The sequence below is a fragment of the Streptopelia decaocto genome (assembly GCF_964273445.1).
Source record: "Streptopelia decaocto genome assembly, chromosome: 11".
NCBI lineage: Eukaryota > Metazoa > Chordata > Aves > Columbiformes > Columbidae > Streptopelia > Streptopelia decaocto.
The window spans coordinates 12,250,520-12,274,947 of record NC_138666.1 but is presented as its reverse complement, the minus strand read 5'-3'; the positions used below and the strand labels follow the sequence as shown (position 1 = coordinate 12,274,947).

The 24,428-nt window shown below is 61.1% G+C and overlaps 1 protein-coding gene across 5 annotated transcripts in view; it reads left to right on the top strand.

Annotated features, from left to right (window-relative positions):
• Positions 1-596: 596 nt before the first annotated feature.
• The window catches only part of RIPOR1 (RHO family interacting cell polarization regulator 1), a 32,636-nt gene continuing 8,804 nt past the window's right edge, over positions 597-24,428 (top strand). For 2 of the 5 annotated variants that reach the window (XM_082062403.1, XM_082062405.1), the window contains exons 1-6: positions 8,946-9,068; positions 20,428-20,554; positions 22,731-22,880; positions 23,196-23,274; positions 23,551-23,574; positions 24,166-24,219. In XM_082062403.1, coding sequence (XP_081918529.1) covers positions 8,990-9,068; positions 20,428-20,554; positions 22,731-22,880; positions 23,196-23,274; positions 23,551-23,574; positions 24,166-24,219 — 513 coding nt within the window. In that variant the 5' untranslated portion in view covers positions 8,946-8,989. Of the gene's footprint in view, positions 768-1,548; positions 1,783-4,422; positions 4,443-8,945; positions 9,069-14,506; positions 14,632-20,427; positions 20,555-22,730; positions 22,881-23,195; positions 23,275-23,550; positions 23,575-24,165; positions 24,220-24,428 lie in introns of those variants that run through there. The other 3 variants (XM_082062406.1, XM_082062407.1, XM_082062404.1) reach the window with 3 other exon arrangements.

Sequence of the window (24,428 nt, the reverse complement as noted above, 5' to 3'; positions counted from 1 at the left end):
TCATAGAATAGTTTCAGTTGTAAGGGACCTTCAAAGCTTATCCAATCCAAACCCTGCCATGAGCAGGGACATCTTCACCAGGTCAGGTTGCTCAGAGCCCCGTCCAGCCTGGCCTGGGATGTCTCCAGGGAAGGGGCATCCACCACCTCTCTGGGCAACATGGGCCAATGTTTCACCACCCTCAGCATATCTCTCTGCTCTGGGGAGCTCAGCAGTTCTCCAGGCTCCAGGGATTGACTTCAGTGATGGGAAAGGCCCATATTTTCCAGGGTCTTTCACCAGCTGACACCTTTCAGACCAACAGCCACCAGAAAAGACTTGTTGCACCAGCAGCTGGTGTCAGACATGTCCATGGGTCAAGGCAGGAGTGGGGAGGACATGGAGAGTCCTGGCAGGACTTGCCAGAATCAGGCCAAGTGAGGGGCACCCCACCATGCTCAAGTGGGGCAAACAGAGCCCCCGTGACAGGCTCCAGGAGCAGGGCGGGGGCAGAAGAGGAGGCAGGGAACGGAAAAGGGCTGCTCCTGTGACACGGCTGCGGAGGTGGAGCAGGAGGCAGGTCACAAACAGGCAGCACACGAGGAAGCGCTGGGACACCAGCCCGTGTGGCCAGGGTGGCTGCAGCAGCTCCAGGTGCAGCAGGACCTTCACTGGCTGGGGAAGGACCAGGAGCAGAGGCAACCAGAACTGCAGGGACCTCATCAAGACCTGGAGATCCTCTCGGCAGGAGTCTCCTTCCAGCCAGAACAGCTCTTCATTCTGCCAAGGTGCGGGCACTGTCCATGGCATGGGGGGGACAGGGAAGCAGGATGGTCACAGTGGGGGCATCTCCGTGCTGGGTGGCACTGCAGTCCTGTGGCTCAGAGCCCCAGGTGACCATTGCCAGAGCCACCAGCAGTGGGGTAAACCAACGCTGGGAAGGCTGGATCATCTGGGCAACTGCAGCTCTCTGCAGGGTGCAATGCTGGGAGGGTCCCGGGGTTCAGGGCTGCCACCGAAGTACTGGGACCCCAGCCTGGGTGCATGAGAAATGTGGCTCAGGAGGAAGCAGGTCCTGGCCCCCGCAGCCCAAGAGCTGCCAAAGAAGCCAAGTGGGGCCAGCAGATAATGTGCCGAGGCTTCCTCTAGCACCGCCGCAGCTGCGGGGCCAGGGTTGCTCCGTCGCTATCTGACCCTGCAGAGCCCCATGAATCCCTTTTCCCTCTAGCTGGGTTATTGTTAGTGGGGAGGAAGCAGCTCACCAAGTTCCACCTCAAGCTTTTAACCCGCTGCTGCCTGACCTGCTGCTCGCTGCTCCCGTTGGCCAGAGCCAGGTAGGCTCCATGGCTGCCCTGGGAGGATGGTTTGGTTTGGCACCAGGAGCTTGCTGCAGCCTTTACCTCCTTGGGGACAAGCAGCACCCCCTGACAGGTCTTCCCCAAGCCCTGTTGTCTCGCACAGCCACCTTTGCAGAGGGCGGATACTGCCATTGTCATCTCTCAGTGTGGAGAGGTCCTGAAGTCTTCAGGTGCTGATGATTTCCTCCTTGTTCTTTCTTCCCTCTTTTAGCTGGTTGAATCCTGCCTGGTGCTTCCTTGGGAAGCCTCTCCGGTCTGCTATGGGGGGCACCATGGAAGTGGAAGCTTTACCAGCTTGGCACAGATTTAACCCAAATACCTAATAAAAGGTTTGGAGGAAATCCATCCTGGGGAAGAAAATTGCAGCACTTCACCAGCTTCATTTGATGAACTGGGGTTTAATCAAACCCCAGGGTCTCCAGAGGTGCTACCTGCTGCTCCCTGGGTAAGTGGAAACCAGATGGATATCTCAGCAATGTTCTCCATGTCGTCTTCTCATGCAACTGAACTCGGCCAAATTGTCCCCCACTTCTCATGTGGCAGGGAGGGGACCTCAGTGCCTTAGTGTCCTGCCAGCACTGGCCACATGGGACATATTTCCCAAGCATTAGTGTCCATGCAGGAGCAGAGGTAGGTCACCCAGCCGGGGAGCCTGCCAGGGTGATGCAGAGATGCTCCGGGCTCTCCTGCAAATGCATCACATATGTTCGTGTGCCCGTTGCACACCCTGGTGCTGCATGTGCACCCCCAGCATCAACCAGAGGTTTGCCTGGGCCAGCCTGCCCCATGCCCTGGGGACCTGACACAGCCAACACACGCGTGTCTTCCAAAAAAACCCATCTGGGAGCTCTACAAGCTGTGCAGTCGCCTGAACTCGGCTTAGGAGCATGCACACGTGGGTTGCAGCGAGGTGCTCGCCCTCCCTCCCACAGCCAAGGCTTCTCCCCACGCCTTTGTGCCCAGCGGTGCCCACAAAAGGGATGACACTGCCAGAGCGGGTCTTTGGCTGTGGGACCTGGTCCCGCTTTGAAGAGTCCTGATGGGGGATTTGGTGCAGGCAGGTCAGCCTCTCCCTGTCTGTCCCCTGGCACCAGCTGCGCCTGAATTTCCAGCTGTTGTAGAACAAGTTCCTGGGAGGCTGTACCCGGAGCCGGCATGGCACTGAGCTGCTCGCATGTCTGTCTGGTGTTTTGATGACACAGGGGGCTGTGGGGATGGGGTTAAGCTGCCCAGGGCATGCCCGGGGCTGGGGAAGCCTTCCTGCTGCTCTCCTGTGCAACAGGGCTTGCTAGAGGGGTTGTCCCCTCCGTCCTCCGCACATCAGCACCCAAATGCACCTGTGCAAACACAGTGAGAGGCACAGGGACTTCAGGGATGTCCCTGGGGACCAGCAGGTACCATCCCATCCTCTCCAGCCACCTGGTTTGTGTCCCAGCCTTTGCCTGGAATGCAGAGGCTGGACCTGAGTGGCCAGGATGCCTACTCAGGTGCCAGCCCTACTCCCCTGGAGCATCCTTCCACTCTTGTTTGCTCTAGGGAGAAGACTTGAGCTCCAGTGATGGCAAGAACAAGGATTCAGGCTCATTTTGATGAGCTCTCTCTCCCCTGTGTCCCTCTCCTTGGAGCCAGGGAAGTGACGCTGGGGAGGAACTTGGCTCCTCTTGTTTGTTATTACAGGATAAAGTTACCCTTTAAAGCAGAGCCAGTGCTGTCAGGGCTGCATACCATCCCAGAACATCGCTCCTTCCCAACGGTTCCAACACACTTCTTGTTATTGTGCTCGTGTGGAGCCAGCCCGCTCCCAGCCCTGGGCACAGCGAGGGGAATGCAGGTGGGGGGGACCCGAAATGGAGCCTCAAGGCTCTTTTCGCACTCTGGGAAAGCTGGAAGCAAAGGGAAAAGGTCTCTCTCTGGAGAGGGAGAGCTCTCCGGAATCTGGGATATGTGGGGTAGAAGGAGCAGAAGGTCCCCCAGGCAGGATGAGGCTGGAGGTATCTGCTGTCCCCCTGGAGAAGGGCCAGGGATGCTGCCCTCACTGCGGCTCAGCTGGGGACCCTCTTGAGGGGACAGACCACTGTTTTCCACTGGAGAAACTGCACCAGGCAGGGCAGTGGTATGGGGCTGGCACCCATCTTGCCACCCCACAAGTCCAGTGCTGGCTTGACCAGCAGCACAAGGTCCTGGGGTGGCACAAAAGAGGGCTGGCTTCCCCTTCGGGCCCTACCTCTGTCCCCAATGGTCCCAAATCCAGGACACCTCCCTCTCTTGTGAGCTGGCGCCCCAGGAGCCACCTCAGCACCCCAAGACTTTGCAGACATAGGCATTCCTCAGCAGCACCCCGGCCATCCCACCCACACTAGACCTTCTGAAAGGGGCTGGGGGCTTGTGGGGCTTGACTCCCCCCAAACATGCTGAGCTGTGACGTGCTTGTGGGGTGGAGGGGAAGGAAACCGGCCTGGTGGAGCCGAGCCAGGGAAAGCTTCCTGGCAGCCAGCTCCAGCCTCCAGTGCCGGCCGTGCTGCTGCAGATGGCTGGGAGCAGGATGGAAAGCCAATGGCTGTGCGAGCCCTTTCCAGCCCTGTGCCGGCAGGGAGGCAAACGCCAGCTGGTGACACAGCGCTGGGGCTCTGACACTGCCGCCCCGGCAGGGTGTTGGAGGGAAGCCTGACTCATCCCCGGCAGGAGAATCTGAGACGTGCAGATGTAAACAGAGCTGGCCCCAACGCGCCAAGGCATGTGACAGATACAGGAGAGACTGGCTGGAGCCACAGCCCGGGGCTGGTGGCATCAACACATGTGCTAGAGGCACATGAAAGGGGGCTTGACCTGCAGAGAGCCCACTGCCCTCAAGCTCAGGGGAGCATCACTTGGGTGGGGAGGAAGGGGCAGGATCCGGATTATCAGCATGTCCCCTCTCTCCCCGCACAGCAGCTTTAGCAACTAGTTTTACCCCTGGTCTGGCTGTTTGCCTGCTGTGACTTTTCTCCAGGGACACCCTTCTCATTGGGACCAGTTTGAACCAGCAGCTCAGGACAGGCAGAAGAGGCATGAGATGAGGGCAAAGCTCCTGAGATGCCATCTCGTGGTGCCAGCTTCAGGAGCAGAGTGAGTGCAGCTCATGGAGTCATGTTTCCCTGCATCTTCTCTTCCGCAGGGTTGGAGTGAGCAGAGAAGTGCCAGGCTGGGGTGCATGGAGGGTCACCAGGTGCCTGTTCCCATCCAGGGACCAGTTGTTCAGTTGTCTGATGCACTTGCTAGCACATGATTTCCCGTTGGGTTTATATGTGCCGTGCTGCAGGATCTGGGCTGGGAGAGCTGCAGGCCAACGGGGACAGGAGATGATTACAGCCACTTCCTATCCTTGCTTACCCCGTGCAGCTGGTTTCATTTCCTTAATCCCCATCCCAGCATTTTCTTTGTTGCTTTCTTTGTTGTTTTCTTTGGAGGGATCATTTGCTGAAGGCTGGTGCTTGCTGCAGGCAGCATTTTCATGCTCTGGGAGACCAACGTGGGTGCCCGCTGGCTGCTTCCCACGGAGCTGCTCTGTGCTTCTGGGTGCAGTGGGTGCTGCTCGCAGGGGAATGGGGACCCCACATCGGTCAGGGTAGGCGTGGGGTCCTCTGCGCTGCTTGGGGAGGACCACATTGGCATGTGTTTGCAAACAGCCCTGCCAAAGCACCTCCTGTTCCAAATTGCCTTTTCCTCTTGCATCCCCTGCGGCACCGGCGTGCTTGGCCTGGGCCAGCTTTGGGACAAGTTATTCCTGCAGCAGCCGACCCGCTGGGCTGAGCTTTACTGGGCGCAATGCCGAATCCCCAGGTTGCTGTTGCCGCACCGTGATCTGGCCATGTGTGTTGAGCGGGGCTGGTTGCTGGGCTTGTCCATGACCTCAGCTTTCCTGCTCTGTGTCAGATGGTCCCTGAGGGGGCTGCAGGAATCCTGTGAATCATGAATACTTTTGGAGTGATTCCTCTGGGGTGTGTGTGAGATGGTTCCTACCATGCTGAGGCAGGGACGGCTGCCTGTTTGCAGGAGGTGATGTGGTCCCAGGGGATGGGCAGCCTCTTAAGCTGAGCCAGGGTAGGGGTTGGAGGTGCTGCCTGCCACCTTCCCAGGGTGGAGAAGGAAGTTAGAGGGGAGAGCTGGGTGGTGGCTAGGGAGCCTGGATTAGTCCACAGTGTCCTTCAGCAGCTCCTTGCCCTCCTTGGCCCGTGCTGGGGCTGAAGCTCATGCAGTTGCAATCTGTGTGTTCTGGCTTTGGACTTGGGTCCCTGCTTGCCAGACAGACAGTCTGGGCAAGCTGATCGGCACCCAGCACCGGCCAATGCCGAGCAGGTTTGTGACCACTCTGAGGATGCCCTCACCTCTCCTCTTCTAGCCCTGCAGGCAGGCAAAGTGCCGGGACAGGCAGCTCTGCCCCATGGAGAGGGACAGGCTGGGTCAGGGCTGTGCCCGTGCCACTATGGACGGCCCTGAGCGCTCCGGGGAATGGTTCCCAGCAGAGCTCAGAGGACCTGCTGGCACAGCCTCTCCCCGCTGCCGGCCAGTTCCCAGCACGGCTGGGGCCCCGGTGAGTCAGCTGGAGCGGCGGCTCACGTCGCTCATGCTGCACCAGCTCTTCGCTTTTTCCCCAGTTGAGTTCCCCCAAAAATGTGCAGCTGGAGGGATGAGGAGCCTGGCGCCGGGATGCTCAACTCTGAGCCTGCAGAAGATTCTGCTGAGCCGAGGCACCTCGGCTGCTCCTGGGGACGATGACCAGGCTCTAAGTGTGCCCAGCACGCGTGGCTGTCCCGGCACAAGGCTTGAAGCCCTGGCCCACTTTTACTGCCTTGCTCCAACGCTGAGCAGGAATGCTGAGCACGCAGCAGTGGAGGGAGGCAGGCCTGGAGCCAACAGCTGGCCTCCTGCCCTCCAGAGAGAGGGGAGAGAGGAAGACGTGGCTCCAGGCCCAGCCTGCAGTGAGAAGTGCAATTTGGGCAGAGACCTGCGGCGCAGGGGTCCGCTGATGGCTCAGAACTTTCTCTGCATCGCAGCAGGCAGCTGCAGGCAGCTGGCATAGCCGGTTGCTGAAGCTGCCAGGGAGAGATGAATATACTGAGGGTGGTCCCAGGTCATCAGGCTCCAGCAAGGTGCGATCCTGTGCTGAGAGGTGCTGGGTGATGCCAGCTGGTGCTCAGACAGGGTGTCCTTGTGCTCGGGGACTCCTGCCTGCACCAGCACCTGGGGACTGCCGGGAAGCCTCCTTCAGTGGCTGGGCTCCAGGAGTATTTGTATCTGTGCTGGGAAGGTTAACCCCTGCCTGCCGGTGGGCATCGTCCCTCCTTAAAACCAGGAGGGGACTTTGCAAAGCAGGCAGGGGGGTGCTATGCGGACTCGGATGCCAAGCCTGCCTTTGCTTTTGTTTGCAAAGCTGGTCTGTGCCGAGCAAGCTCCCGGTGACCTAGAATAGCCGGTGTGGTGTGCCAGACTGAGCCTTGGCAGAGGGAGTGTTGAGCTCAACATCTCCAATCTGGCAGGGCAGGCAGGCATGTGGCTGCAGGCAGGAGTGCTGCAGGCAGCACCGCTGGCCCTGGCCTTGCCGCGGGCTCATCTCCTGATGTCTGCAGAGGGATACAGCTGCTCCCCATCTGCCAAGGGTTTAGAATGGTGTTTTACCTTGCAATGGTGGTGCACAGGTAAGCAAAATGTGGTGGTGTGGGTCAGTCCATCTACAGGCATCCCAAATCTTTACCAAGAGGGTGATCAAACTTTGGAACAGACTTCATAGAGAAGTAGTCAATGCTTCAAGCCTGTCTGTTTTTAAGAGACATTTGGATAATACCCTTAATAACATGATTTAACTTTTGGTCAGACTTGAGGTGGTCAGGCAGTTGGGCCAGATGATTGTTGTAGGTCACTTCCAACTGAAAATTTATCCTACCCTACCCTACCCTACCCTACCCTACCCTACCCTACCCTACCCTATCCCATCCCATTCCATCCCATTCCAAATGCTCAGTATCTGAAGACCCACCTTGCTGTGAAGGAGTGGGTAGGTGGTGACACCATCCACAGGGTGTGGGTGGGATCCAGCCCCCAACCCGATCCCCATGGGATGCTGGATCAGGTGATGACAGCGTAGCACGGTGGTGCTGAGCACACCTTGCACGTGGTGGGCCATCCTGATGGGACAAGGACCACGTGCCTCATGGTGCTGGGACAGGGGTTGATTGATCAGCCATCTGGCTTGATGGATCCACACATCCTCTCTACCTGTGTTAGCCCTTTGGTTTGGCTTTTCCCTGGTGGCTGCAGGACCTGCTGTCCTCTCTCCCATCTTTGCAGAACTTCTCCTTCCACATAACCAGGCCAGTCTGGAGAGATGAGCTGGGAGCTGGGACGCCCTGGTTCTTGCTGAGTGTCCTTGGCAGCAACGCTCCACTCCTTGGTGTGACCCCAGGAGAGCAACACTGGTGCAATGATTTCCTCATCGCTGATGTTGCCCTGCTGTGCTGAGCTCTGAGACCTGGAGATGGTCTAATTAGTGCTTTTGCATCACAGGGCTGGCTGGAGCGCTGCACTGTCTCGTCCTTGCATGGAGGATGTCTCACTGGGGCCACAAAGGCATCAGACCCATTTAAAACTGGGTCAATTCAACATGATCTAGGACAGGTAGGAGAAAGATGGGCTTGGGAGAAAGGAGAGGAGCGGGGTGCATTGCCTCAGCAGGCATGGTGCTGGAGAAGCATGGCTTCCTCCCTCCTCTCCACCCACAGCTTTGGGGATGCTCAGAGCTGTCAGGGTTTTGGACTTGGACTTGGACTGGCAGGGCAGGGTCTGACCAGGGCAGCCATAATGCTCCATGAGGAAGCCAGTGCCATGTAACGTCAGCATCTGTTAGGTGGCAGCCTGCGTTTGCACCAGGGCTGCCCATCCCGTAGCTGTGGATGCTGAGAACAGTCCTGCACTCCTTCCATATGGAGCCTGGAGGCTGGTGGGTGTGGGGTATGCGGGTCGGTGCCTGTGTTTTGCTCTCCCGTGGTGGACGTGCCATTTGGCTTAGGTCAGAGAATGGCTCCTGCTTGCAACAGCTAGGGTCAGGAGGTGGGGGGAAGGCAGAGTGAGGTGTTGGGTACCGCAGAGCTGGGAGCAAGGATGTCTCTGCCACCGACCAACTGCACAGCCTTGGTCATGTCACTTCACCGCCCAGAGATGCTGTCCCCGCCATCTCCGGGCTGTGCAACCTGCTCGGGGTGTTTCAGGGAATGTTGAAGCCCGGGGGGACTATCGTGGCCCTTGGTGGTTGGGGGAGCTACAGCCATTTGCTTTCCGGAGCGAGTTTCCCCCGGGGGCGAGTGCTGGCTGCCTGTACGGGCGGGGCTGGGAATGGGGCGCAGGCAACTTTCGGGGGAGACTGGCGGACCCCCGGGAGATGCCGATGCACCGGCGGGCTGGGGCGGTGTGGACGGGAGCCCCGCACGGCGGTGGCGGGGATGGCCGTGGCGGTCGCGGTCTCCTCGGGGAGGGAGGCGCTCCCGGGCCGTGTGGCCGCCATTGCCGCTGGCGGGGCCGTGGTTTCCTGCCGAAATCACATGGCTCCCGCGTTTCCATGGAGAGAGCCGGGGTGGGCGCTGCCAAGAGCCTGCACGAACTCCCCGCTTTGCTCCCCGTCCATGGGAGTGGAACAAAGGGGATGCACCGAGCCAGGCCCGCTCTCGCCCCGCGCCTCGTCCCCCGCCTCTCCTGGGACATGTGAGTGTCACCGGCACCTCCGCACCCCGGGCGACGCCGCCTGCCCCCGGGGAGACGCCGGTCACGGCGGGGGGGGATGAAGGGGAAGCGGGGTTGGTGGATTTAGCAGGGCTACACCCTTGGGGAGGGGGACGGACACGTCGCCTGCTAGCGACCTCGTCTGCCGCCCACCGCCCAGCCCCCGGGTGGGCCACCGAAGGGGCGCGGGGGGTGCCCGGTCACGGCGGGGACGCGGCCGAGGGGGCTCCGCTCCCCCGCCCCAGCGCCCCGCGGCTCCGCACCCCGCGGCAGGGCCGGGACCGGGGCCGGAGACACCCGGAGAAGGAACCGCCCGACTGCGGGATAGCAGGGCGGACACCACCCCAGAGCCACCCGGTCCCCTCCGGCGCCTGGTCGGGGTCCCTGGGCTCCTCCGGCCGCTGCTTCGCACCCGGCTCGGGGAGGGCGCCGGTTGTTTGACTCTGCGGAGGAGCCGGTGCCCGGCCCCGCTCCCCCGGGACGGGTACGGCAGGGAAGGGGAAGCTGCCCGTGGCCATACAGGGCCCTCCCCGAGCCGCTGCCGGGGCCGTGGGTCCCCGCCCCATCACACCCCTGCACCCAAGCAGGACCCCGGGGGGGTGCTCCCGAGGGACCTGGGTGCACCCTGTCAGCTGGGTGCTGCCTCCTCCTCCTCCTGGGTGACAGAGGGAGGAATGCTCGGAGGAATTAATGAGACAGATCTCGCTTTGTTGCTGGCCCGATCCTCCTATCTCCCAGCCCTCCCCAGCCTGCCAAGAAGTGCTCGGGAAGGCCTCGCGCCATTAACTCTTTCCCTGCGGCACCTCCAGCTGTCCCAGGGCTTGCAAACAGCCTCAGCGGTGTTTTACTCTTGCCAGATTCCCAAAGGAGGCTACTCAGGCGACCTGGAAGTCTTGGGTTTCCTAAAAATACTGTGTTGGCCAAGGGTCTATCTCTTGGCTGATGGCTGAGGAGCACCCTTGCTGCGTCCCCAGGGCAGGACTGGGACATGAGGCTATGACACCGCACAAATTCAGGCAGCACAGGGCTTGCTGCCGGTGGTGTTGCCTGCTCTCCGCTGGTGGAGGTCCCTGATGCATCGCTGCAGCCCCTCGGGCGGAGAGGAGCCGTGGTGGGAGCTGGCGTGGTGGTGGCAGAGCCCCTGTGGAGGACTCGTGGTGGAGTTGAGTGTGGGAATGCAGGCAGCGATGGGCAGGGCAGGGATGGGCAGCTGGTGAGGTGGGTGTTTGGAGTGCAACCAGGAGATGACCTGACCTGCAGTGGGGACAGGATAGGGGCATATCTTCCCAATCCTGGCACGAGGCTTCTGACCAGTGCTCCAGCTTTGCCCAGGAATCTGCAGCCTGGGTTGCTGCGGGGTGCCTGGGGTTGGCATCATCCGGTGGCTGCTGCTACCCTGAGAGGAGCTGGGCAGGGGCATGTGGACATCCCCTGGGGATGTCACTGTGCTGGGCTCCAGCCTGCACTGGTGACCAAGGCTCAGTGGGTTCCTTGAAGCTCCTACCATGGCTCTGACTTAAAGGACAGGACCTGGGAGACCCGTTGCAGGCACAAAGCTGGGATTTGGGGTCCCCAGGGGATGGTGAAGGCAGACCAAGCCCTGGCTTTGCGTGGGTTGAGGCCATTGCCAGGCTGGGACGAGCGCCGCGCCTCGTGCTTTGGGGTTATTTATAGGGCTGCCATTTATATCGCTTCTATTTCTGCTGCTATATGGGGATGATGTGAGGAAGCAAAGGGGGAGGGCTTGAGTCTCCTGCAGCCCTGGTGTCCGGATGCGGGGTGCCCAGCCCCTCTGGTGGTATTGGTGCCAGCCTGGCTGCGGGTAGAGCCTGACCTGGCACAAGGGCTGGTCCAGCCCTCGGATCATCAACCCTGCAGAAAAAAAACCTCCGCATATCATCTGCAGCATTGGGCTGCCAGGGTTTTTTGGAGCTGGCTTTGTTGGTTTCTGCAAAAGATAAAGTCAGAGGAGACGGCTGTTGCACTGTGGTGAGGGTGACCACCTGCCACTCTGGAACTGGGCCTGGTCTGGCCACAAGTCACTTGGCCATGCACCGTGGTTCTCCTTCAAGCCATGATGTTGGGACTTTTTGCCATAATTGTCATCTCCTGCCCGCTCCTAGCTCTCCCCATTGACCAGGAGCTCTTTGGCCCCTCACCAGGCTGGTGCTTACATACTGGCACTCATCTCCGCTCGCTCTGCACCTGCAGAGGCTGGTCTGTGCCCTTTCGCGCCATGTTTCCACCTGTGGTGACGTTCCCAGCTGTGCAAGGGTGTCCGTGTCCAGGGAGTGCTTGTCTAGGAACAACCTGAAGTAGCTTCTTCATCACCTTGGTCTTTGGTGCTGGTGGCACCAGGAGAGCGTGCTCCTGGGGTGGGTGGCTTCTCTGGGGACTGGGTGATGCTGGTGGGCACAGCCTCAGAGCTGGTGGTCCCAGGGCCAGCAGGGAGCAGCTGGGGAACCTCCCCAGGACTTGGTGCTGGCAGAACACGGGGTCCCTGGGATGCCAGTCCTGTGTCCCACAGAGGGCAGGGAAGTGGCAACGTCCTCCTGGGGTGTCTGAAGTTTTCTTCTGCCTGCACATGGACTGGCCATGGCTGTACGTGTGTGTCTGAGCACAGCTGCCTATGGAGGGGTTTGTTTGCATATTCAGCTGTTGTGGTTGGAGTGGGGATGCTCCGGACAACTCCCGAGGCCTGGTGAGAGGATGGCATGACAGGGACGCCCCCAACAAGGGTGCGGTTGGGATGTTATGCCCATGTCCCTGCTGTGTAGGAGCAGAGGCAGCTGCCGTGGCTGTTTGTGCTGAGCCAGCATGGTGAGCACCCAGGGAAGTGTCCTTTCCTGGTGGAGGTGACTGGTGGCTGTGAGGCTGTCCCCTTCACTGTGCCCCGTCCACAGCCAGGCCAGGGACAGAGATTCATTTAACTCAATTACCACCCAGGCCCTGGCAGTGTTGGCTCAGCTCGTGCCCTTCCTCTGCCCTCCCTTGGCAAGGTGTCCCTGTGCTGGCAAGCCCTGCCGGGTGCTGTGCAGGGTGCCACGAGGTGCTCGGAGATGTCTGACACCACATGCCCATGGCCTCCTCCGGCATCCTCCACCACCTTTTGAATGCTTGGCCCCCCTCCTACCTGCTCCTGGTGATCTCCTGGTGGGTGATGCCCAGGATGGTGCTGTGCCAGGCAGCTTGTCTGCACATCAGCTGCCCCGCAGCCCTTGGTGGGGCCACAGGCGGGGCTATGGAGAGCCAGAGTCCCTACAAGTGGCACAGCCTGGCAGTCACCCTTCTGTCAGGGAAGCCTGGATGTCCCTTCACTCTGTGTGGCGCTGGGACTCCACACAGCTTTAGCGTGGCTTTCTCGTTAACCTTTAATGAGAACAAACGAGCTGGCATGGGCCGTGGCTGCAGGCACGCTGCCTGGCCGTGCGCTGGGCATTGGCTCTGCAGGCTGCCAGCGCGGCAGAGGCTTTGCAGAGGGCTGGTCGTTCCCGGGGCGGTGCCGGGAGCGATGCTTTCCCATGGGGAGAAGCCACAAGCAGTGAAGAGCCGGGCAGTGGACCCCTGCCCACGGCAGCTGCCAGGTCAGGACTCTGCCTGTTGGTGAGGAGAGCTGAGGGGCACATCCTGGCTGGGCGAGGTAGCAGACGTGATCTTCATGCAAGTTCTTGAAGGCTGGCATGGAGGTGGGTCCCCCCGGGCCATGCTTTGCAGCATGCTGGGCTTCTGGCTCCCCTCCATGCCCATGGCACTGGCATGGAGGTTGCAGGCAGGTGGGAGACAAGACACCTCTGTTTGCCAGTGCTGGGGTGGTTTTTTTGCCAGATGCTGCTTGGGGACAGCCCAGTCTCACCAGCTCTTCCCCCATCTGCTCTCCCAATGGGGCTGGTGCTGTGTACCCACCCGGACACCAGGACAAGGGGGTGTCCTGGGACACAGTGCTCTTTGGTGACACCTCTGAAAGCTCCAGCTCACTGAGCTTGGCCGTGGCTGGCTCTGGACCCACATGTGTGTGTGCCCATGGTGGGGGAGCCATGCAACCCTACAAAGGAGCCCCATGTGCTTCTCCCCTGCAGTGTGCTTGTCCCATTGTGCAAAGGAACCAGCAAGGAGGGGACCAGCTCTGGGCTGGGGAAGCAGCCCCACAGGTGGCTCACCCTCTAGAGAGGGGGTTATCTGTGTCTGGGAGCCCCCCATATTTGTGAACACCCCCCCAAGGCTCTACCCCAATGCTTTTCCTCTTGAACCTGCCCTGACCTCGCTCTAAAAGCAGCACCAAACAGGAAAGGAGCCCGGGAGGGAGGTGTCTTTTCCTGCCTCGGTGACGTGGTGATGGCAGTCGGTCCCAGCCTGGATGGGCTGGCTGCTCCAGCCTCCTCTGTCGGAGCTGGGGTGTGGAGCTAGGCCCAGGTGCCCCAGGACCCATGCAGGGACCTACAGTGCTGGAAGGGAGGTCACGTCTGTGCCACAGGGTCCTCTGGTTGCTAAGGGCATCCCTGTGCTTTCTGCCAGGGAGTTGTGGGGCCGGGAGGTGCCACGGGGGTTGGCATGGAGGTCCGGCGGGTCTATGTCCCTGCCTCATGGGACCTGGACCCCTGTGGGGACCAGATGACACAAGTTAGGAACATCTGAGCAAGGAAACCCTCTTCCCAACAGGTGCTGGGTTTTGCAGGGTGCTCACAGGCATGCCACAGGACTCCCTGTGCCACCACCTCTTCTTCAGCCATGGGAAGTGCACAGCACAGCCATGGTGTTTTTATATATATATATATATATATAATTAAAAAGGCAGTGCAGAAGTGAGCAGCAGGGCTGGCGGCACAGCTCCCCGCAGTGATGTGAGTCTCGGCTGCTCACGGCTTTGTGCCTGCCTGCAGTGGAGCTGGCAGGGATGGGGGCAAGGGGCTGTGCACAGAGCATCCCCCCCTGGAGCAGGGACGGGCAGCAGCTTGGGGTCAGTGGTGTGTTCGGCAGGATGGTGTTTGCTGCTGGGCTCGTGGCCGGCCCTGGGTGCCAGAGGGATGGGGGTGTTGAGGGGAGCAGTCTCAGGGGGTGGCTCCATGAGGCTGGCGTGGCTCGCAGGGCTGGTGGGGACACTGTGGTGCCCAGAGAGGGGCTGGGGGGCAGGTTTGCACCACAGTGACCTGCAGTGTGGTTCCCTCCCCTGCCCCTGTGCCTCAGTTTCCCCAGGAGGGCAGTAGGGAGGGAAGGATGGGAACCAAACCGTGCTGTCCCTGCTGCTGGGGCAGGCGTTGCTGGTGGGATCTCCTCCTTCCAAGGGGGACGGCCGTCCTTCTGTCCTCCCGTCCTCCTGTCCCCAGCCCTTGAGTCACGGCGCTGGGCAGTGATGTCAGCCCTTGGGCAGGGGAAGTGTGGGAGGAGACTGCTGCCTGGGGGGAGCCCTCCGGCCCCCGCACACGGGCGGATGAACGGCTGGGTGAACGGGCGGCATGAGAGAGCCACAGCTGCCCGTGCTGCCCGGGACTCTGGCCTCAACGCGAGGGGGACGTGCTGCTGCAGCCCACCATGAACAGCAAACCGAAAGGTACTGAGCAGTGGCAGCACTGGGGCTTCCTGGCAAACGCTGTTAATTTGGGGACCCCCAGTTGTCTGAGGCTCCTGGGTGACATGGCCGGGCTCGTGAGAGGCTTTGCTGGGCAAGCGGCTTCCCTGGGAGGGGAACCAGGGGCACCAGAGACGCGGGTACCTGCCACCCGCAAGGGACACATTTGTGACCGTGATGTGCAGTGATGGGGTGTCAGGATGGGGTGTCTGTGGCAGGTTGGGACCCACCAGATGCCCAGCCTTGCTATTGCCCATGCTGAGACCCAGGCTCAGTGTCTCAAGGCAGGAGAGGTCCGTGGCTGCCCACCGCTCCCAGGCGATACAATCCTGATCCCGTGGCTTTCCTTGGCAAATTGATTTTCTCCCCCTCGTGCCCCCTTGTCTTGTCTGCGGCCATGCTAATGAGGGCAAACAGAGCCTGGCTTCATGTTGAACATCCCTGGCACCGTGACCCTAGGGGACCTGGGCAGAACTGGGGGTCCTGGGGCTGCTCTTGCGCACAGGGACCAAGTTGCTTGGGCAGGATTTGTTGGGGAAGCTACTGGGACCCCGCAGAGCATCCTGGAGATGAGGAGGGGGGTTAAGGTGGCGTGTGGGACCTTCACAAGGTTATGCCAACCCCAGCAGGATCATGCCAGAGCCCTGTCTTCTGCTCAGCACCTCCAAGAGGGGTCACAGCCCACTCAGGAGCAGGATCTGGTGACCCTGGCGGGGCTGTCGTTCCATCTAGGGGGGCATGGAGGTGATTTACCACTCCCAGGCCTCCAAAAATGTGGGGATCCTGGCTGGGTGTTTGGTCTTCACCTGTGGTGGTGGGATCCCACCTTCGCTGGGACCATGGTGGTCCTGGGCCGGTTCTCAGGAGCCGTCCTAAAAAACAGGTTGGGCTTGAGCTCAGCCAGGTGCTGGGGAACCCCCCGGCCCCAATAGTGGATTCCTCCCTCGGTCCCAGTTTGAGGCTCGCATCCTCCGCTGGCTGCAAACTGGGAGCCCAGGGGATGGGTGGTGGGGTGGGAGGCTGCAAGCCCCCACTGGGGAGCCAGCCAGGAGTATCTGCCTGTGCCCTGCCCTGCCCTGCCCTTCCTCGGGGACACTCCGCGGGGTAAATAAGCATTTCCTCCAATTCTTCCCATTCGCAGCTCCTTCCCTTTCCTGCCACCCTCCCACTCGGCCCAAGGAGCCAGCCGGCCTGCTGCGGCCACGAGGGCGGACACTGGGGTTGTGCCCCCACCACTGCAGAGCCGAGAGCACCCGGCACCCATCCAGCCCCCCAACACCATCCCCTGCTCCGACGGGGGCTGCAACCCCATGGCCAGGAGTTTCTCTCCCGAATGAGTCATAGGGACCCTGGATGCCATTCACTGACTCATACGACTCCCAAAAAATGCCAGTCCCCCTCTTTGCATGGGGGCAGGCAAGGTGGTCCTGTGTGCCTGGAGGAGAGGCAGAGCGTGGAGGTCAGGGAAGAGGCAGCTCCCAGGCTCCCTGTGACCAAGGCGGCATGGCATCCACCCCGCATGCTCCTCCTGTGTGCTGGGGAGGGATGAGGGGCAGCGGGAGGGAAGAGCTGCTCCAGCCCACGCTGGGAGCCGGCCAAGGGCTGTCCCGAGGCCGGAAGGGGCCGGGGGGGGGCCGGGGTATGGCCCTGGGTTCTGGCAGCGAGGACGCAGCTGTGCAAACAAGGATGCAGTGGCTCGGCTGGGGGGAGCTGGGTTCACAGGCTCTCAAGGTCGTCCCTGCTGTGTACCCAAGGGACATTCACCCAAGGGTGCCGGGGTGGGGGGCTCGTGCCGCTGGTGTGGGGTGGTGGGAACCCCCTGCTTGCCACTGACACCGCAGGCAGGATGGACTGGCCCGTGGCCACCATGCCATGCCCTTGTTGGGGGACACTGGTACCCGCTGTGCCTGGGGAGGTGGCTGCAGTGCCATCAGTGTGGGGGCCACAGCCCTGCCAGCGCCTCCTGGAGAAGCCCCTCGCGGGGTTGTGAGTGCTGCCCTCTGGGGTCAGGGGCGCTGGAGGGTGCTGGGTCGGGCACCCTGCACATTGCTGGCCTCCCGTGAGTGACGTTGCTGGGGATGGTGGTCAGAACACCCTCAGTGCCCATGTCTGCAGGCCTGGGGTTTGGGGGGAACCACTTTGGGGTGTCTCCAACCATGGCAGTGTTGATAAACCCGCTGGAGCGACCTGAGGCTGGTGTCTGAGTGTCGGAAACAGAAACCAGCTGGGACCAACCCAGCCGGTCGGACTGCCCCCTCCGCTGCTCCAACCAGCATTCTTGGGATCCCAATCATCTCCAGAGCACCAAGCGTTGAGAGAGGAGCCAGCGGCCGGGCGTGAGAGCCCCAGGGTGGGCTCCAGCACCCCCCGCTGTGCCCCCCACCCAGCAACTCACACCTGGCTGCTCTGCCCTCTTGGCCGCTGCCTGCGGGCAGCACTACCCAGGGACACACGGACAGACGGACAGACTCCCAGGATTGCGTTTCCTACACCAGGAGAGCTGCGGGCGGTCTGCGGCGCAGGCACGGCAAGGTGAAAAGCTTGGTCGGGTGGTGGCTTCATTAGCACTGCAGCCCTAATTAAGGGCAGGGGGCTGGCAGGGAATGGACTTTTAGGGCAGGATCTTCCGGGCAAGATGTCTGTGGCTCCTTCACAGGAGAGGGAGGGATGTGCTTGGGGTTCAGCCCGTGGCAGGGATACGAGTGTGCCAGTGCTCTGCCTGGTGCCGGTAAGCCTTGCACGGGGCTTGCTGCCCTGGGCGAGATGCAGTGGCCGGCTGCGCCATCCAAGCGTGCCCCGAGCGCTGCTCCCCACTGGGGCTGGCCGTGCCGCTGCGGTACCAGGTACCTCTTATCTCGGTAATGTCAGGAATGCACCATGCCGGGGCTTTTTCCTCCCCCGTGAGCCAAGCGTGCCAGGAGCGGAGACCCCCACACCCTGCCTGCCCTGCCTTGTGCAGGCAGCGCTGCCCTGCGGTACCTGGCTGGCTGCCTCCATGTGCCGGGCTCGAGCATCCCTGGGGCTCCCACAGAGCGGGAACATGATGTTCCCCTCCTCCTCGGAGGTTTGGGGTCCAGACACAGGAGCTGGGCTGCAGGGTGCCAGCCCAGGGGACGCAGGGTGCCACAGCAGACAGGCTGGAGCTGGCAGGACCTGGCAGTGCCTGGGGCCACGTGCTAGGCTGGTTGGCAGTGAGTGCTGGGACTGTACCATCCCTTGCTGCCGACTTCGGTCTGCACCCACTCTGCCACTGATTTGGCCTTGTGGTATGATGTACCGCAGGGGGATTTTGGGGTCAGCTGGGTCCCTTCTTGGGGTGCAGGGACATGGTCCTGTCAGCAGCTACCGCTCAGGGTACTGCTCCCTCTGCCAGTGCCAGAGCTCCAGGTGCCTTGGAGCATGACCCAGCGTGGTATAGGTGGCTGCTGGAGCCTCTCAGGGCTCTGAGTGAGTGGCTGGGGATCGCTCTAACCCTCCTGGGGAGTTGTGCTGGGGCATTGGTCCCCTGCAGCACCTCCAGCATCCTTCTCCCCCCTGGTACCCCCAGCATCCTTCTCTCCCCTGCAACACCCCAAGCATCCTCCTCCCCTGTAGCATCCCCAGCATCCTTCTCCCCTGCAGCACCCCCAGCACCCTTTTTCTCCAGGGCAGGCTCCTGTCTGTGTGTCCCTCCTTAGAAGCATGCCCTTAGACAGCAACGTGAGCTGGAGAAGGCTGTGCTGGCAGGGCCATGCTCACCCCATAGGAGCCCTGACCTGCCCCACACATGGGGAGCCCCATTGTAGGAGTGCTTTCCCTATAGATGAGCCACTGTAACACCCAGCTGGGGCAACAGGCACTGGTGCCATGGGCCTCACCCACTCAGTGGGGAGTAGATTAAAGAGCCCTGTAGAGGGTAATCTGCCCAGGCCCTGCAGGTCAGCCCGGCTACCAGGGATTACAGCTCCTCCTAATGAGCTTAATTGGGACAGCGTTGTCCTGGAAACCGGAGGGACTGGCACGGAGATAACACAGAGGTGGCGGGACCAGCAGAGCAGCTCCGTGGTTCTGGGCTGGGACTCGAGTACTAAGGGGAGACCAGATGGACCTGCTGTGTCCCAGCTCTGCTGGGATGGAGAGTATTGGCGGGGGCTGTCTCTGACTCCTGACGGCTCCGGCTCATCCCTGAGCGCCCAGGGAGGCAGCGGCGGTGGCAGCGGCGGTGGCAGCATGGCTGCAGGGTGGCGGGGAGCACAGCGCTGGGGAGAGCACACCCGCCAGCGGCCGAGCAGGTGTGTGCCGTGCGGGGTGGTTCGAGCTGGGCTCTGGGCTGTGTTGTGCTGAGGGCTGGAGTGGGGATGGTGACAGGACCCCCAGCAGTGCCTGTGTCCCTGTGCCGTTCCTGGTGCTTCTGGGGCTGGGGGCTCGCTGCCAGCTGTGCTGGGGGCAGGAGGAAACGTAGAGTGAACTCCCAAAGATGCGAGGAGGTGGCTCCGGCCCCATAGAATCGTAAAATAGTTTGGGTTGGAAGGGACCTTCAAAGCTCATCTAGTCCAATGCCCCTGCCATGAGCAGGGACATCTTCAAGCAGATCAGGTTGCTCAGAGCCCTGTCCAGCCTGGCCTGGGATGTCTCCAGGGATGTGACATCTGCCAGCTGGGGAAGCTGTGTGTCCCTAAGGCCCTGCCTGGCCTTTCTTGGCACAGCGTGTGACTGCTGGGGACTGTGTGGACTCATCCGCAGCAGCTCCTAACTCCCCATCCTGCAGCTTGGCTTTGGGTCCTGGTTGGGACAGGGGGACTGAGCTGGTGGCAGTGGTGGCCAGGGTGATGTGGAGCATCCAGCAGCCTCTGCCCAGCTCCTGTGGCTGCTTCGTGGGCTGGGGCTCCTTGGTGTGTTGGCAGGGACAGTAGGAGCCCCGGACTCCTCTGCTCTTGCTTTGTGCTGAGCCCTTGCCCAGGGCTGTAGTGATACTCCCTGTGACATGGGTTGGCAACTGGGTCTGGGTCCCGGGATTCAGAAATCTGCCCTGTCCTGGCTGGTATTGACTGCACCAGCCGTGGTGGGGACAGGCAGGTACCGGCAGTGGTTTTGAGGTTCCTGGTACCATCTCTGGCCCTGCCAGGAGCAGAGTCCAGGGCTGTGGCAGCCGTGGGGCGGACTTTCCAGGTTCCGGCAGGGAATGGCTCTGCCTTTCCTTCCCAGACACAGGGCTCCTGGCAAAGCCGGGGACTTTCCAAGACGCTTTGTTGTCCGTGGATTTCCCTCCTGGTTGCTGGAGCGAGCGGAAGTGAGCGTGGAGACAGCGAAGGGCCAGGCAGCCGGCTCCAGCCCCGCACCCTTCCTGCCCTGCCAGCGGGGTGGCACGGGGGATGGTGGGACGTGTGCTGGGACAAGATGGGGTTCAAGAGAAGGTGTCCGGGCTGGGGCACAGTGGAGGGATAGCCCTGGTCATGTCCAGGAAGGCACTGGGCACCAGCCCTTTCCTGTGGCTCCCAGGGAGCCAAGCTGGGGTGCATCCATCCGTCTGTCCCAGCTGGGTGCTGACAGTATCTGGAATCCTGCTTCACCCAGGGCAGGGCACTGATGCCATTGCTGGGGACAGCACAGGAGCTGTGTCCCCACTGCCTGGGCTGAGAGGGAGGGAAGGGTCCTGTCCCCTGGGTGCTGCGTCTGCCTCAGCCCATGGGTGCCCTGGTCACCTTGGTCCCTGGGTGCTGTTCCCATCCTGGCGGCAGCCCTGTTTGCGTGTGTCTCCCCACCCTGCTGCTGGTGACCCAGCTCTCTCGTTCCCTGCAGGGAGACCCTCCAGGTCACACTCAACGATGTCACTGTCTGTGCGCCCGCAGCGCCGAGTCCTTGTCACCAAGATCAATAGGAGCCAGTCCTTTGCTGGAGTGAACTCGTCAGGAGACCGGCCCTTCAGGTAAGAGATGGGTGCTGGTGCTGCCTGCTGCGAGGGATGAGGACAGAGATGGGGACACGCTTGGGTGTGGTGGCAGGATGTGCTGCACCTGCCAAGGCTCCTTCCCGACCCGCTGCCTGGCATCTCCCACAGGGACCTTTATGGTACCTGGGGCATGTTGTATGGGGACTGCAGGGATCATCGAGGGCATAGGGGAGACAGAGTCCATCACCCCACTCTCCTGCTGTGCCATGTCCCAGGCAGGGTGAGGGTCCCATGGCTGCTGCCACCAGAGCACAGAATCATAGAATCATAGAACAATTTGTGTTGGAAGGGACCTTCAAAGCTCACCCAGCCCAACCCCTGCCATGAGCAGGGACATCTTCACCAGATCAGGTTGCTCAGAGCCCCGTCCAGCCTGGCCTGGGATGTCTCCAGCGATGGGGCATCCCCCACCTCTCTGGGCAACCTGGGCCAGTGTTTCACCACCCTTATAAACAATTTCTTCCTCATGCCTGGCCCCTGAAGCCTAGCACAGAGGGGACAGGTGTAGCTCACCCTTGTGCTTCAGCCTGCTCCTGCGAGCTTCCTGGTGACCATCATGCTTAATGGGTGCAGTGAAGGAGCTGGGGTGGCTTTGAAGCTTGGTGTCTCAGCCACCTTGACATCCTGTGGCAGCTGGTTTCAGGTTTTGAGTGCTGGCATAAATCAAGATTTCCTCCAGGTCATTTCAAACCTGTGGCTGAAAGGTTTTATCGGCTGCCTGTCAGCTGTGCTGCATGGAGCAGCCGTTCCCTACTCACCCTCTCCAGCCGCTGGCAGTGTCACGGTCCCATCATACCCTTCCTCCTCCTCTCTGCTGAGCCTCACATCGGTGAGAACCGCCCCATGCCATGCTCATCCTTGCCACCCTCCTCCACACCATTCCACAATCCTGGCCACCCCCTTGCAGGTGGTTCTTGGGGACATGTTTGGGCTGCAGGACTATGGCATTTTAATGCTTTTAATCCATTTTCCTAGTGCCCAGCCAGGCTCCTTACCTCCCAGTGCACCCACCGGTGCCGGATGAGAGACATTTTTCAGCCGAGTGGCTGAGGAAAGTAGTGCCAAGCTGCTTTGCCAGGATGTGGGCACCTTCACAGGGCAGGCACAAGCCCAGCTAGACTCTCCCCATGCCTGGCAGCCAACCTCCAGCCCTGCTCAGCTCCTGTCCCCAGGTCTTGTCCAGCATCTGGGCCAAGTGACACGCTCCAGGCCACCAACATGTCACGATCTGGGGGTGTCAGAGAGGCTTGCCTGGGAACAGGAAAGAGGGAGGACTCTTGGGTGCCCGTGGCCAAGCAGCTGGTGGGGATATGCTTATGGGAGATGCCTTCAGGGGCCCTGGAAGACAGGAATGATGGTGGAAAGTCAGCACTTACCCATCACTGTGGCTTGGGAAGAAGCCAAGACATTCATTTTCCTATACCAATGATTCAGGGAAGTCTTTTGGCCGCTCCTGCAAAGAGTGGCACAGGATGGGAGGTCCGTCCCACGGCTGGGAACCGAGGACCCCAGGGTGTCTCCTGGGCACCGGTGGTGTGATGATGCTTTGGGAGGAGGAAGGGATGAGCCGGTTGGAGTGGGGCGTTGCTCACAAGGCTGGGGAGCGACTCCATTGCACAAGGCAGGAAGGGTGGTGTTCAGGTCTCGGGCGCTGGGTCGACATCCCTTCAGGTCAGCCGGGGGAGGTCCCTGAGGTGGCAGTGGGGATGGTGGAGGCAACAGGCAGACGGCAGCTCCGTACTGCAGGGTTAGTGACATCTGGAGAGGCGTAGGCACCAGCAAGGATGTCTCTGCCCCACGTTGCTGCACTGTGTGATGGGGTGACAGAGCTGCTTGTCCCTAGGATGCTCTCATGCTGTCACCCACTGGGATCCCTGCCTGTTCCTGGGAGCACACGGTGACAGGGCAGCAAGCCGATGGTGGCATGTGTCACCCTGCCACAGTGCCCAGACCACAGGGAACATCTCCATGCCCCTGGCAACACAGGGTGCTGGGGAGTCCTGGGACAGGCAGGTAGGTCTGGGTAGACCTGGCCTCCATCCCAGAGTTCCTTGTCTTGAGACAGGGTGCCCAGCAGGTTGGGGCACCCGGGAGGATCCCGGTGCTGTGTGCTGACCCCAACCACCCCTGGTTTACCTGCTTCTCTCCCCAGGAACCTCTCGCCCTTCACCCCCACTGTCTCCCGCAAGACTGGCTCCAGGGTCAGTAGGATGTTCTCAATGTCTCACAAATCCCCACCACCCAAGGTGCCTCAGCCCAACCGCCTGGACGAGGTGTATGAAGCTCTCAAGAAGGGCCTGACGTAAGTGCTGGGGCTCCCCGTGACTGGGTGTTTGGGGGCAGGGAGCCCCTGAGGGACACAGGGACAGCTGAACATGGGTTGGGGTTGGCAGCTCTGTGGTTTCACCAGGTGGGGACGTGCCAGTTCTCCTGAGCACAGTGCCTTGGGGTCCTGGAGCTGCATGGAGTCCTGCACCAGGGCACAGGTGGGCTCCCTTGCCCAGATGCTGGAGTGGGGATGCAGGGCCAGATATGCCGGGCTGGTTTGCGGGCTGTGTGTGGCAGGAGCCTTGGGCATGCTATTCCAGCCTGACCCCCATGATGTGGTTGCCCCCAGAGCCTACCTGGAGGTGCACCAGCTGGAACTGGAGAAGCTCAGCACTCAGATCCGGGAGTCCAAGAGGAATTCACGCCTGGTGAGTGCTGCTGGGACCTGACAGGAACCAGTGCTTTGGGGGTTCTGGGCACGGCTGGGGCAGTTCATGGTCCATCTGTGCCCCAGGGGCCAGCCCCGGCTCTGGTGTTGGGCTGCACAGGGCTCCTGTCCTACTGTCATGCACTCTCCAGCCCTGGCTGGGTGCTGCCTGTCCCTGCCGATGTGCTATGGGTGGTGGGTGTGCGAGGTGCTGGGTCTCCTTGGATGGGCAGAGCTGGCTTTGTGCTGCATCTTATCCCTCTCCTCTCTCCTCCAGGGCTTTCTCTACGATCTGGATAAGGTAAGCGGGAGCAGTGCCCTGTGCCCTTTGCCTCTGCCATCCTTGTGCCTGGGATGTGCTGCTGCTGGCCCCCTCTCTGCTTGTTCTGTCCACAGCACAGCAGAGCGCCTGCGGGGTGGGATCAGTGTTCTGTGAGCAGGGTGGGCAGGGTTTTGAGGTTCCTGGCACCATCTCTGGCCCTGCCAGGAGCAGAGGGCAGGGCTATGGCAGCTGTGGGGCTGGACACGTGCTGCCTGCACGGACTGGCAGGGCAGGGGGTGAAGCAGAGACAGGCAGGGGTTTGAAGCCTGCTTCTTTCAAATGAACTCTGTGGTTGGGGTGGCCTGGCCTAGCTCTGAGGCTGAGTGAAAAGCACCCCAGAGCATGGCCTGTCTCCTGGGGGACCCTCTGGAGCAGGGGAGGCTGGATGATGCTGCAGCACATGGGTGCAAGCACAGCCTCTGCTCCGCTGCCACCCTCCTCCTCCCAGGGTGCTGGTGACCGGGATGTGTCCCAGCCACAGCACAGGCACGCAGCAGGGCACATCCCGACCTGCGGCTCTGCTCCAGAGGGGTTGGGCTGCCACTCACTTCATCTCCTCTGCTTTTCCAGCAAGTGAAGTCAATCGAGCGCTTCCTGCGTCGCCTGGAGTTTCATGCTAGCAAGGTGAGAGCTGGGGAGTGGGCTGTCATGGAAGCACCCCAAAAGTCAATTTCGGCAGGCAACATGCTTCAAACAGATTTTATTCTAGCCAGAACCGTTTAGCAAAGAAAACCAAGTAGAAACGGGGTTTATCCAAAATTATTCAGCACTCTGGCAACATTTAAAACACGGGTTCTGATACCAGTCAAAGATATAATTACTGTACAACCACA